The sequence below is a fragment of the Psammomys obesus genome, unplaced genomic scaffold, assembly GCF_907164565.1.
Source record: "Psammomys obesus unplaced genomic scaffold, mPsaObe1.curated_primary_1811, whole genome shotgun sequence".
NCBI lineage: Eukaryota > Metazoa > Chordata > Mammalia > Rodentia > Muridae > Psammomys > Psammomys obesus.
The window spans coordinates 25,088,400-25,102,465 of NW_026585797.1; the positions used below are offsets into that span (position 1 = coordinate 25,088,400).

The 14,066-nt window shown below is 43.7% G+C and overlaps 1 protein-coding gene across 5 annotated transcripts in view; it reads right to left on the reverse strand.

The window, feature by feature from the left end:
* Ncoa7 (nuclear receptor coactivator 7) overlaps window positions 1-14,066 on the reverse strand; it is a 138,085-nt gene that overhangs the window by 65,422 nt on the left and 58,597 nt on the right. For all 5 annotated transcript variants that reach the window (XM_055599332.1, XM_055599334.1, XM_055599333.1 and 2 more), the window contains exon 3: window positions 9,453-9,673. In XM_055599332.1, coding sequence (XP_055455307.1) covers window positions 9,453-9,673 — 221 coding nt within the window. The remainder of the gene's footprint in view (window positions 1-9,452; window positions 9,674-14,066) is intronic.

Sequence of the window (14,066 nt, forward strand, 5' to 3'; positions counted from 1 at the left end):
AACCCAGTGCATGATTCAAGCATGCCTACACGTATGACCAGGTATAGGAGGAATTCCAGTGTCCCAGCACTCGTGAATTCATTTAAGTAGCTAAGTGTCAACTCTACCATCGTTAAAAATCACAGCCTAGGGGAAAAGAAAGTCCACCCACAGCCTGCTTTTCCTTCTGTACTAAGGAACAAGAACGCTCTGGGGGAAGTGTCAAAGATGCTAAAGGTCTGTTTTGTACTGGCTTGTTTTCTGCTCCAGAGCTGACTTGCTGAGACGAGAAGTACGCCCGAGGCATCATTCCTGCTTTGGTGGTCAGAGGGCAGGACTCTTGTTTCTGTCACATGCTAGCCCATGTGTGCTCTGGTATATTCCTCAGCATCTCATTTTTCAACTTTGTAGAACAGGCCGCTGCTTCCTGTTGCATGTCACAAGGTCAACAAGGAAAGAAAGCAGCCAGCCCAGGGCAGATATTCATCCTAAGGACATTCTTTCCAGCCTTCCTAACACCTGCTGTTTCTTCTCCCCTTCCCCTCCTTTCTCACCTTTTAAAGGGTTTTTTTTTAAAGTCTGTATTTTTCTTATTTTACATAAATGGATCACGGATATAATTGGATAAATTAAAAGATGATACAGGAAATATAAAAAGCCAATCACATGAATCCAAGTTATTACAGCTGAACCCTTGTTGTACTTCATTTGTAAATGACCACAGATTGGTAGCTAACAATAACAGAGATTTAGTTGCCATCATTCAAGATCAAAGGCCTAGGAAATTGAGTCTGGCAGCCGCCCTCACCCACTGCACAGAATGTGCACGCTCACTGTGTGCAAGTGTGGTAGAATATTTTACAACTATTTCCCAGTATGTTGTTTTGGGAAGTTTCCTTTTAATTAAGTGTGTGCCTACATCATTTAAAAATGGTACCTAATCTCTACCTAGCAGTGTATCAAAGCAGATGCTGAGACTCATAACCAAACCTTGAGCAGAGTGCAGGGAATCATACGAAAGAAGGGGGAATTAGTAACACCTGGAGAGAATGAGAGTGCCACAAGGACCAAAATTATCTGGGCATGGGGGTCTTTTCCGAAACTTACTCTCCAACCAAGGACCATGCATGGATAGAACCTCTGCTCAGATGTAGCCCATAGCAGCTCAGCATCCAAGTGGGTTTCCCTAGTAAGGGGAACAGGGACTGTTTCTGACATGAACTCAGTGGTGGGCTCTTTGACTACCTTTCCCCCACAAGGGAGGAGTAGCCTTGCTAGGCTACAGAGGAGGACATTGCAGCCAGTCCTGATGAGACCTGATAAACTAGGGTCAAATGGAAGGGGAGGAGGACCTCCCCTACCATTAGACTTAGAGAGGGGCAGGGAGGAGATGAGGGAGGGGGCTACAGCTGGGATACAAACTAAATAAACTGTAATTAATATAAAAAATAAAAGTTCTAAAAAAATTCCAGGCTTTGAGAGCAAGCTGGAGCTTGCCCACCCCCCAAAAAATGGTACCTAGTAATACATTTTATATTAATTAGACTTTCATGCTATTTTTAGTAGGACAATGATAGTCATGACAATGAAATAATTTAATGCTCGTGACTGTTTCCTTACAGTGAACTTTATCAGAAGAAACTGTTGAATCAAAGGATGTTAAAAAAAAAAAAAAAAAAAAAAGCAAGGCTCTTGGTAAATATAGCCAAACTGTCCTCCACAATGATTTAACCAGATTACTCTCCACTATCAATCTGTTTCTTGTGCTTCTGATCTTTATGTCCCTTAAAATTCCTATGCTGAAACTGTCACCACCAAGATCATGGTATTAGGAGATGGGAACTAGCAGGTGGCCAGGCAACTAGACAGAGCATTGTGAATACGTCCAAGAGACCCCTGTTCTAGTTTCCCAGATAGGCTCAGAACTGACCAGTGTCTTGATCATGAAGGACTTTCCAGCCTAGAGCCCAGAAGCCAGTTCTGTTGTTTCTAAGCCAAGACTGGGTATTTCCCTTTATGTCTTTTTAGACTTTCTTGATGATTTGACTTTTCAAGCTGAAGCTACCAGCTAACAGCTATGCTGTTGTCCAACACAGTAGGTATGTCTCAGGCTGTGAGAGTTTCCACTGCACATTTAGGGAATGAGACTTGTGTCACACAGATGGGCTACTGTTATGACAAGTCTAATCTCTGAACTCAAGATCAGATATAGGAGAACTTGGTTTTTAACACATAGCATCTTGGTCAGTAGCAGCATTTTTTGTTTATTTCTTCGTTTGTTTGTTTCAACAATGACAAGGATAGGTTACAGGAGGCTGTGTTTGATGGAGCATGGAGGTTTTCAGAGAATAGGGAAGTTCTCCTTGAGGCAAAGCAGTTTTACTAAGTGCCATTTGCTTCCTATTACCAACTTACAGAGAGATACTCACATTTCCTAATCACTAGACTTTCTAACTCTTTGTTCCAAGCTTTGGAAAGATTTCACTTTAAGCCAACACTTACCAGTGTTGGTATTTTGAATTTTTTAAGTAAGGTAAATTTTACAAGCAGGCTGGATAGAAATTTCAATAGAAGTATTGATGCTGAAAGTTGACCATGGGACAGAAAACGAGAACACCACTGCACGGAAGCCCAAACTGGAGGCTTAAGAAGCATCAAAGTCATGATCAATATAACCTTCTGTCTACAGGTCTCTGCTCACTTCTTGGAATGTAGAAACAAGAAGACCCTTCAGCCTGTGAAGGACTTATAAATGCAAGGAGGCAAAAGAGCATGAAACACACAAGGTGGCCACTCTCTCCATCGGAGACTCTCTGTTTCCTTTCTGTTCTTGTTTCTTGATACTTGTTAGTCTGAGAGTTATACAGGTGGTTAATTACTGCATGAAAACGAAGAGCTAGGTCAGGGTTTTGGAGGCACCAGGATGCCTTTAGTATTCATGCTTGCACGTCCACGTTTAGTTCTTGTGGTACTCACCACCACACATGACTTCTTTTCTCAAAGGCAAAGTTTTGATGTATTTCCCATTAAGAACAGCTCTCCCTCTCAGGAGTTTGTTTCAGAGTATATATGGGACAAGTGACGTGTTTCTGGACACTCGGTGTGTCTGAGATTGTCTTGTCCTTGAACTTGAAAAGAACTCTCATCTATCAATTGAAGATTGTCATGGTTCCAGCACAGATTAGGTCTTTCTATGCAGCTCTGGCTCTCCAGAACTCACTATGTAGACCAAATTGGCCTTAAATGCAGAGATTTGCCAGCCTCTGCCTTCCAGGTGTTTGGATTAAAAGCATGTATCACAATGCCTGGCCTTGTAACAAAATTTCATATTTTTATTCACAAATAATTTTCAAGCCACTTATCCATGACTCATAAATCCCTCCTACAGTTAACTAAACATTTTCGCGATCATCCTGCCCAACACATGGTGAGCTCTTTTGATTTCTATGCTCAAGTAAGTGTTTTGCTCCTGAATGCACATTTTCTGCTTTGCAGTGGCTTCAGTTATTGCTTCTGTTTCCACAATTTTTGTCTTTTCACCAAGAGTGTGTTTTTTTCCCCTCCATGCCCTCCCACATTTGACATCTTCTTTCTCATAGCCTTCCTATACTGTTACATTCCTGTGTATTCTAGAAAAATAGTAGGTCTTTTTTTTTTTTTTTTTTTTGTACTAAAAATTGAACTAAGTCTTGGACACGTAACCATGTTCCCTACCACTGAAAGCCATCTTCAGCCCCTTAGGCTGGAGATAAAAGTCTATTTTAAATCGAATATCCTTCCAATCTTTAAAATCGAAAGTAGAAGAAGGCTCACCACTCCTGAGCAGAAGACTGTATATACATTAATGGCCTAGCCTACCGGTGTTTGGAAATGAACTTATAAAAATAATTTTATGGCCTTAGCCTTCAAAACCTGTGAGTTGAAACAAAAATGAAGTGACGGATATGAAACTCACCCGTGTGGTTTTTCAAACTAAAAAACAAAACCCTTAGAGAAAGCGATCGGCGTGTGGAAAGCTGTCGAGGTCGCCGCTGTGGGGAAGAACCCGGTGGTTGTTACTTTCATGTTTTCGTGAGAAAGAAAAAAATCTTCAGCAAAGAGAAAGTGGGGAATTTCAGTTTTCAAACTTTCTGTTGTTGTCATTCATCTGGGTGGAAAACTGTGATTAACGTAGCCATGGCAGACATGTTACTGAGAAACTAAACAAAAGCTGAGGGAAAGCTGAGGGCACACACTCACCCAGGCATCAGGAGGCTCAGCAGAGGCCAGCTGGGGCTACACAGGAAGACCACCATCTCAGGAAAAAAGAAAGAAGAGGACAGCACGAGAAAGGAAGTGTAGCAGGAAGGGGAAAGGGGAAAGAGGAAGGGGAGGAGCTGTTGACAAACTACCTCCTTAAGCACATCTTTGGCTGTGGAAATCACAGAATGCTGTGCACTGCTGCACGAGTCCTTTCTGCTCATTATAACAGCTTCCCAAGTAAAATTCCTTTAAAGTAGCTGGTGGGGAGATGGTGGCACACACGTTTAATCACAGTACTCAGGAGGCAGAGGCAGGCAGCTCTCTATGAGTTCAAGGACAGTCCGGACACAGCGAGTTCTAGGACAGCCAGGGCTACACAGATAGACCCTGTCTTGCAAAAAAGAAAAAAAAAAAATTCTTTTAGAGCTTCTATATTGCTATCCAGAATCCTTGGCGTTAACACTTTATAACAAAATATGTTATTTTCAAGTTGCGTTATTTTCCCGACTTATAAAATCTCTCCGCCTCTTCTGACTCTTGCGCCTGCATAGGTGTATTTCAAAGGAGGAATGGCCCTACACTCAAGTCTCAGCATTTCTAATAGTCCCACTCTACCTGCATGATTGAGGAGGGAAGATGTGTACTACTTTAGCATTAAAGAAGAAGCATTCCTTTAACACAAAAAAGCTTTATTGTCAGCTTAACAGACTTTGATGCCTCAGTAAATTAGTCACTTTTTGGGAGATTTAAAAATGATCTAATGAACTATATGAAACTTGGCTTAGTGTGGTTGCACAGGTCTTTTTTGTTGTTTTGGGGTTTTGGGGGATTTTTAAATTTTTATTTTTATTTTCTTATATTAATTATAATTTATTCACTTTGAATCTCAGCTGTAGCCCCATCCTAATCTCACTCTTCCTCATCTCCTCCAAAGCCTCTCCAAGTCCACTGATAGGGGAGGTTCTCCTCCCCTTCCATCTGACCCTAGCCTATCAGGTCTCATCAGGACTGGTTGCAATGTCTTCCTCTGTGCACCTAAAGAAGCTGATCAAGAAGTAGAACCCTGGGTAAGATGCTCAATTCTCATTCAGAAAGGCAAACATGACAGACATTGGAAGAGGGAGGAAACAGGAGAGGAGCCTACCACAGAGAGCCTCTGAACGAGTCTACCCAGCAGATGCTGAGACTCATAGCCAAACTTTGGGCAGAGTGCAGGGAATCTAATGAAAGAAGGGGAAGATAGAAAGACCTGGTGAGGACAGAAGCTCTACAAGGAGAGTAACAGAACCAAGAAATCTGGGCACAGGGGTCTTTTTTGAGACGAATACTCCAACCAAGGACCATTCATGGAGATAATCTAGAATCCCTGAAGAGATGTAGCCCATGGCAGCTCAGTATCCAAGTGGGTTCCCTAATAATGGGAATAGGGACTGTCTCTGACATGAACTCACTGGCTGGTTCTTTGATCATCTCTCCCCTAAGGGGGTTGCACAGGTCCTTAATCTCAGCTTGGCAAAGGCAATTTTAATCCTGGTATGGCAAAGGCAGGGGCAGAAAGGCAGAGGCAGAGGCAAGAGAATCTCAGTGAATTCACTGGTCTACACAGTGAGTTCCAGGCCAGCCAGCAGCACTACACAGCAAAACTCTTTCTTTAGTTATTTTTCTAAAGAGTCCGTAACAGCTAATTTTAAAAAGTTATTAAATTAAAAACAGTAAGACATAGAACTACCAAACAATTTCCTTTTTAAAAGAATTTATTTTTATTACACACACACACACGGGTGTTTTGCCTGCATGTATGTCTGTGCACCTTATGCACACTGTGTGTGAGGAGGCCAAATGGGGGTATTGGATCCTCTGGAACTGGAAAAACAGTCATGAGCTGCGGTGAAGGTACTGGGAAGTGAACCTGGGGCGCCCCGGTAAGAGCATCGAGCATTCTTAACCTCTGGGGCATCACGCGACCCTTACACAACTTAGTAAGAATAGAGTAAGTGAAACATAAATAGAGTAAGTGAAAAGAGAAGTCCTGCAGATTAGCGAATATAAATGCAGGCACCGAATGGTCGAAAGCACTTGTTCTAGAAGTATTCTGATATTGAATGACTCTAGGCACTGTGCTAAATGCTAGCTCTCGAGTTTTCTGATGCAATCTATCTATCTTAACGTGATTACTCCCTTTCCTACTCTCTTCTAAAAAAAAAAAAAAGGAACATGTCCAGAATCTGGCCCATGTTATAATGAGGCAATTCTAGTGACTCAGTCTCTCCAAAACAGCCTTTATTGGCACGCTAGCACGTGTCTGGAGATAGTAATGACTTATTGCCCAAGGTTTCAATGAGTCACAGATAAATCTATTTGAAAGAGCAAAAACATTTTGTCAAAATAGCCTTCTTTAGTTCGGGCAGATTACATCCTATGAGCAGACTGGACAGCCACTGAAAGAAACTGCTCTCCACAAGCGCTGTATTTGCATGGTTAAAATCCTTTTTTGCAAGGCCTTCACTTTTGCTTTACCATGACATTAAGTTCTGTTATCTTCCGAATATGTGGAATAGTTCTGCAATGCATAATATGTAAATAAAACAAGCTCCTGAAGGGCCTAAGTGCACAAGGAGGCGGTGGTAGGTGGGTCTGTGAATTTGAGGCCAGCTTAGCCTACATAAAGACAGCTAGGGTTACACGGGGAAACCTTGTCTTGAGATAAAAGCAAAAAGAGAACACACTCCCTTACAATTTCTGTACCCAGATGAGACAGCTTTCATCTACACCTTTTCTGGCCGGCAGTTCTGAGTCCATGCTGTCACTGACCACCACTAGCTTGTTTTGCCTCTGCCCCTTGGGTCACAGATTTACCTAACATCTGTCAAGAGTGGTCAGCAGGCCTCCCCGGGGCCCCTTGAGAGAACTGACTGAGCCCTTCAAAAACACCTCTCGGAACACAAGCTCCATCGCCTTCCTTCCTCATTCTTGAGCTTCCAACATGTACTGACTGCTCCTCTGACAGTGCACTTATTAGGATGTACTGTGCTTTCTCTAAGGCAAACCTCCGAACTGCGGCTCCCTGAGGGCTTGTCTCAGACCCACACAGCCCGCTGCCAATCAATTCCGATTCTTCTCGGAAATAAAGGCGCTTCCCCCCAGCCCTCTTGGGTTTTACCGGGCAACTCTAAACTCTTAGCAAACAAGATCTTCTCACTGTCACGTCTCCGTGCTGTGCTGTCGCTGTTCTGACACAACCAGATCAGAGCCACAGAAAGAAGCAACGCTGGTACAGGAATAGCGCGCCCCCTAGTGGTCCAGAACTGCATCCTAGGATGGGGCTCTAGGAGACAATCTGTGCCAATCAAATCTGAGCCAGTGTTTGTCAGCTATGGCCAAAAGCGGTAAGAGCCAATGAGGCCTGAAATTTGAGTGCCCCCAAAAGAGGTTTGATCCCAGCCCTAGATTCTCCTGATGAAATGTCCCAAATCACCAAGCCCACGGCCATCACTGTCATTCCTGAGAGATGACATAAATGACATCTCTCTACTGACTGCTGCTACCAAGGAAAACCACATGGCAATTTCTCTCAGTGACTGTACCATTACTAATATCCCACAAAATTGTCCAGAAATTGAAACAAATAAAACCAGAATATTCAGTTCATTTATACATTCGGTCTTCTACCGAATGCACACTTAAAGAGATTCTGTCCAGACATGGAGGTAACCGAGTCAAGACAGTGCTTGCCTTGTACATATGAATACCTGAGCTCCAAATGAAAGTCTGGCCTGGTGGTGATGGCACATGCCTTTAATTCCAGAACTCAGGAGGCAGACACAAATGGATCTCTGAGTTTGAGGCCAGCCTGGTGGACAGAGTGAGTTTCAGGACAGCCAGGGCTACAGAGAAACCCTATCTCAAAACCAAAACAACAAAATAAAACACAAAAGTCTGATAGGGTGGCCCAGAGGCAGAGATGGGTAGAACTCTGTAGCTTCCAGCCTAGCCAGGCTAGCCCACCAGATGAACCTCAGGCCAGTGAGAGACCCCATACAAAATCAAGTAGATGGTGACTGATGGATGACACTCGAGGTTGGCCTCCACTCACACACAGGATCTCAGGAGTGTCCATCACCTACACAGACACACACAAACACAAAGAGACACTACAGGGCCTACACCATGCCAGCCTAGAACCAGAGCATGGGTATGTCCATTAAAAAAGGTAGAGATCTGGCCTGGCCTGCAAAGAGACAGGAGGGGAGTCTCAGAAGAGAAGGTGACTGAGCTGATTTTGTGAGGTCAGGAAGAGTTAGGGTGGTAAAGAAAAAGGGTGTCATTTTAAATTCAACAATGGGCTTTCAATGGATTCTGTCTACTGCATTAGAAAAGCCATGCTAACAAAGCAAGAAGTCACATAGAACGGGATGCTACCTCCTTAATCCTCTTCTTTTCAGAAGTAATGGGGTACATTGATGGCTTAGATTTTAAGTGTGAGCCCCATTCACTAGGGGCTCACGAGCACACTGATGACTTGGAATTGATGGCACCAACTTAGCTGTAGGTCGCATTCTATAACCACTTTTCTCCCTCTAAAGCTAGGAGCCCCGTGTTCACGGCTGAGGGCAGACTCCTCGCTGTCTGTTGGAGGAATGCATGTGAGGCCACTCTGACCCCACTCTCAGAGCAGTGAAGGGTGTAGGCCTTGGTGAGGCCCATCTCACTCACTTGCTCAGTGCTGTGAGCAATAGCAGTGGCAGCTGAAGAAGGGAGGACTTATTTGGGCTCACAGCTGAATGTACAGGCCATTCTGATGGGAGGCCAAGGCAGCAGGAGCTTGAAGCCGCTGCTCACGCTGCTTCCTCAGCCAGGGAGGGGAGAGCAGTCAATACTTGAGTTCAGGGAATGGCGCTACCCACATTTGAGATGGATCTTCCCACCTCAATTAACCTAATCAAATGAATCCCTTGGAGGCATGCACACAGGCTAAATGATGCCTTGCAGATGTGCCTGGAGGCTTGCATCCCAGGTCATTCCGGGTCCTGTTTCGCAGACACCAACCATCACAAGCACCACCAGGCCCACCAGGAAGTTATGTTAAACACAGAAAGAAGACACACCTCTCTGCAGCTCTGTCGTAATCTGGACCAAGTTCAGGGTCTCCAGAGCAAGTCTGTCTACTCTTTGGTGAGACTTCATCTCATGGCTTTTAAAGAAAATACTTCAACAGTATCAGCAGTACTCACCAATACTGTAGTACCGCTTGAGTTCCGTGCGCCTGATTTCCTTTAACTGATTGTTTTTTCTCTTCTTTTTCTCATCAGTGCTATATTCCCCCTCCACTGCAGTGTTGGACTTGTCTTGTTCCAAAGTGACTGAATTAGCATCTTCTTTCCCGGGATGGCTCCTTGTGGCTGCAGCTGAGGATATCTCTGCATTTTGTTTGGCTTGTTTTTTCTTTTTTAGTCTATGAATGAAAAATGGGAAACATTGAAGAAGTTGTTACAAGCCCTCCTCATTTTATGCTGTGAGACTCTGAAATGAGATTATCTGATATATAATACACTATATGGTATTCTCAGTCTCTCTCTCTCTCTCTCAACTCTTGGCATGCAGCACACAGATTAGCTTTAAGCTTTCAGTTACCCTGTCCCAGAAGTACAAGTGCTGGGCTTACAGGCATGTGCCACTAAATGTGTGTCTTCCTCCACCTTTCTGTTGGTAGAACTGCGGATTAAACCCAGGGTTTGTGCAACTCTGCCACTGAGTTTTATACTCAGTTCTATTTTCACTTAACAGAAGAAGGAAAGGAGGGAGGAAGAGGAGGAGAAAGAAGAGGTCGTAGTAATTCATAGTTTGAAGACAGAGTCTCATAAAATTATTCAAGTTATTTTTTTTTCTAACCACATGAAGACCAAGGGTTTTTTTTTTTTTTTTTGCTCAATTTTGCATCCACAATACTCAATCTCAGAGAACTATGGGATGTGTTCTAGCTCTCAGAAAAATGTTTTCCTATAGGCTCTGAAATGACTAGTATTGGGGTGGGGGTTCAAGACAGGGTTTCTCTGTGTAGCCCTGGCTGTTCTCAAACTTGTTCTGTAGACCAGGCAGACATGGAACTCATAGAGATCCACCTGCCTCTGCCCCCCAAGTGCTAGAATTACAGGCCTGCACTACCACTACCAGGCGAGTACTGTTTTTAAAGCAAGATACAGTAACCCATCTATAAGGCCACGCTCGGGGCATTGTATATTTTTAACGTGTTTGTGGTTTTCAGTTGTACCTATGAACTGAGAGACAAGCAGGTATGAAACATGTTTTATACTGACTTATAGGTGGTACCAAGGACTGTAAGGCCTGACTCCGGTTTGGGTAACTCTTTATACACAAGATAAGAGCTCTACAGTATATTTCTTGAAATCTGAAATCCCGTAGTAACAGTACGAACAGTCATTAGGAAGAGCCATTGTGATGGCTAATATAAGCACTGGGTGCAAGCCGGGTGCACATGGTTGACACTCTCAGTTCCTTACAGCCACGGCCAAGGCCTATTTGCTGAAGTTTATCATCATTCACTGAATGAAGGCCCCCGCACATGCTTTCCAAGGGATGATGCTCTGCAATGAACTGATGTGCACTTTCAATGAGTCCTTGAGAAAGTTTGCGTTCTACAGAGCATATGTTGTTTTCAGAAGAAGCCCCTAGGGACCCCGAGTACCTAGACACTCTGTTTGCATGTAAAAATTTTTGAGATTAGGTTTCTTCTGCCTCGGTAGGGAGAGACTTCAGATTTGCAGTTCGCATTCTGTTAGTTACATGGTTTTCTTGTCTCTGGCTCACCTGCTGTAGAAAGCACCTACACAGCTGACTGAACATGGAGAAGTCAAGCCGGTGCCCACATAGGGCCTTCACCCCTTCGAGCTAGCATCTGTGGTCCACATAGGAAGGTACTATACTACCTTCCTATACTAGTTCCCAAAGGAGAAAGATAAAACGCCAACCCAGCTACAAACCCCTGGATCTCCAATGGTGTCCTGCCTGCAAGATATGTTAGTGCAACAGAGGCCCAAAGCTTGTGGGAGTGACCAGCCAATGTCTGATTCGGCTTAAGACCCGCTCCCTGAGATGGAGCCCATATCCAGCACTTGTTGGGTGAACAGAAACCGGAGATTGGATAGCCCAGGGAGAGAGAGAGAGAGGGGAAACAATGGAGAAATAAAAGACTCCTAATGACCTTCTGGAACACTCATAGATCAGTGCCTTGCTCAGCCCCATCCACCAGAGAAGTTTCCTTCTGCTGAACATGGCAGCAAATGCAGAGACCCACAGTAAGACAGTGTGCAGAGAATGAGAGACCTTGGGACGCTCAGTCCCAAAGGAGGTGTTGGCATCAAACCCCTGCACTCAGGACTCAGGGAACCCTGTAGAAGAGGAGGCAGAAAACTTCAGGGCCGGAGGGGATGGAGGACACCAAGAAAACAGTGGCTTCTAAATCAACCAGGCTGACGCTCATATGAACTCCCAGCGACTGAGGCAGCGTGCAAAGGGCCTGCACGTAGCTGCACAAGATGGGGTCTGAAAGTGAGAGCTGAAAGTGGGCAAGTATGCTATGCACTGTTTTTCAGTGAGTACCAAGGAGTCTGGTTCTAAGATTTTAATTTATTTGTGTAAACTATTTAAAAGACAAGACAGCTGGGAAAAGTTGCAAGGGAGTAGACATCTCATCCACTTGTATGTTTGGTTAAACACACACACACACACACACACACACACACACCACAAACAGTGCACACACACAATTACAAATCAAAGGTAGAGAACTACAAAAAGGGAATATTTTCAATGAGTACATTACTATCTCTATAAGGTTTTAAGCCATTTTACTGGTAAGAGAATAGGTGGTTCTTTGTGAAGCTAGGGCTGATAAATGCCCCTAAGGAAACAAAACTTTTCTGATCAAATTACTGTATGAAGATTAATGTGCATGACCTGGCTCCATAGAGAGATAAAGCATCTCTTTATAGGGAGTGGTCTCTGCAGAGACCTGTACTCCTCAAAAATGCTGGCTAGTGGTGCTCTGGCTGGTTCTGCTCAATGTATTGGTTCATCAAAACTTGCTTGAAATGAACCTCTCACATCATTCAAAAATAATTTCTTTTTTCTAGAAGATAGCAGGTGCATAAAATTAGCTTGGTTATCTATCTCCTGAGATACACTGTTTTTTTTTTTTTTATGTTCTGGATTTTTCCACTTGATGTCCCCACTTCACCCTCTCCTGGTGATAATTAATTCCACTCTGATCTGGAGCATGTGTTTTGATAAGCAGCAGCAGTGTTTGGGGACATCTCATTAGACACTAATTTTCACTCATGGAATTACAAAATGGATACATTGTTTTTACTTATTTTCTCTCTTTCTTTACAGAATACTATTGTCAGTGGTATAGCCAAACAGTTGTTGCTTCAGAAGGGGACAAATGCTAGAAAATGGCAACACCAAGTAGTTTAGGAATAAAGGAGTGAACATTAGTGCTCTAGAATTTCTAAAATCAGTTTTTGCTTTGAATAGAGTAATCTTTTTTTTTTTTTTCTTTTTGGATGTTATCATTATAACTAATGGGAACACTCTGGTCTTGCAGCTGGCAATCAGAGCAATCCCTAAGCCCTGACAGGAAGCCCTTCTAAACACAGAAATAGATGCCTACCACCTTTTCCAAGGTTGTGTGACTGGTGGCCCAATGAATGTAGCAGAGTTAGTAGTCCTCAGGCTCTGCTTTCTGGAGCTTTTTAAGTTTTCTCCTTTGTCTTTGGGAGTCAGCCCCTCTCACAGTAACTTTATTCTCTCAATACGAATTTGCTATAGCTGCACAGAGATTAACTGGAGCAAATGCACTGTAGAAAAATAAACTCCCTTTATCTCATCTAGTGTGTGTGTGTGTGTGTGTGTGTGTGTGTGTATGTGTGTGTGCTAAGTACATGTCTGTGTGGGTGTTCAGATTTCTGTTCAATTATGTATGCCTGTGTGTGAGGCCAGTTCAACATGAGGTATATTCCTTGTTAACTGGCTACCTTAGTTTTTGAGACGGGGTTCCCCACTCAGCCTGAGCTCAGCTTAAAAACTGCTGAAGTGCACTTAGCATTTGATTGCTATAGGTAAAAGTGGAGAAAACAAACCTTTCTTTAAAATAAATCACAAGTACAAGAACAATCTTTTTTCTCGTCCTTCTGGCTGCTCAGCCTCTCCAGCACACCTGAGTCTCTTCTGGGTCTACTCCCAATGAGCACGCCAGACTCTCTGCCGGGATGGCTTTGCTCATTCCCATTATTGCTTGTTTTATTATGTAAGTGGTACTGTACTCTACTATAACACTTAAACTGTAGGAAAGTCAGAACAATACTTAAGTGTCCTCACCGAGGAGCAAGGAGGAAAGCCAGAAGAAAAGGGAGATGACAATGATAGGCCTTCCCCCAGAGCAAAGGAGGCCATGATCTGGACTTTCGTCCTCCCACAGTGGCCAGCTTGCTTATTTGGGATCTGTAGCTTTTTTTTTTTTTTTTTACATTAAAGGTACCCACACTATACAAACATACCTCCTTCTCCCCCTATTCCTGTCCTTGCCACAGGACCGTTAAACAATCTGTACAGTTGACTGAAAGCAGCTTCCTAAAGGACAGGGAATGAGTTTGCCACACTGGCATTCATGAGACAGGGCTTTGAAAACGTTCCTCTCCGACTCCGAAGTCCCCTCCCTGGGGTCCATGCAGAGAGCTACAGAGAGCACAGCCAAACCAAAGCTTGCATGGGTACGTGCAGTGAGACCTTCATGAGGGCAAGGGCTCCTCTTGTTAACGGCTGGTTGC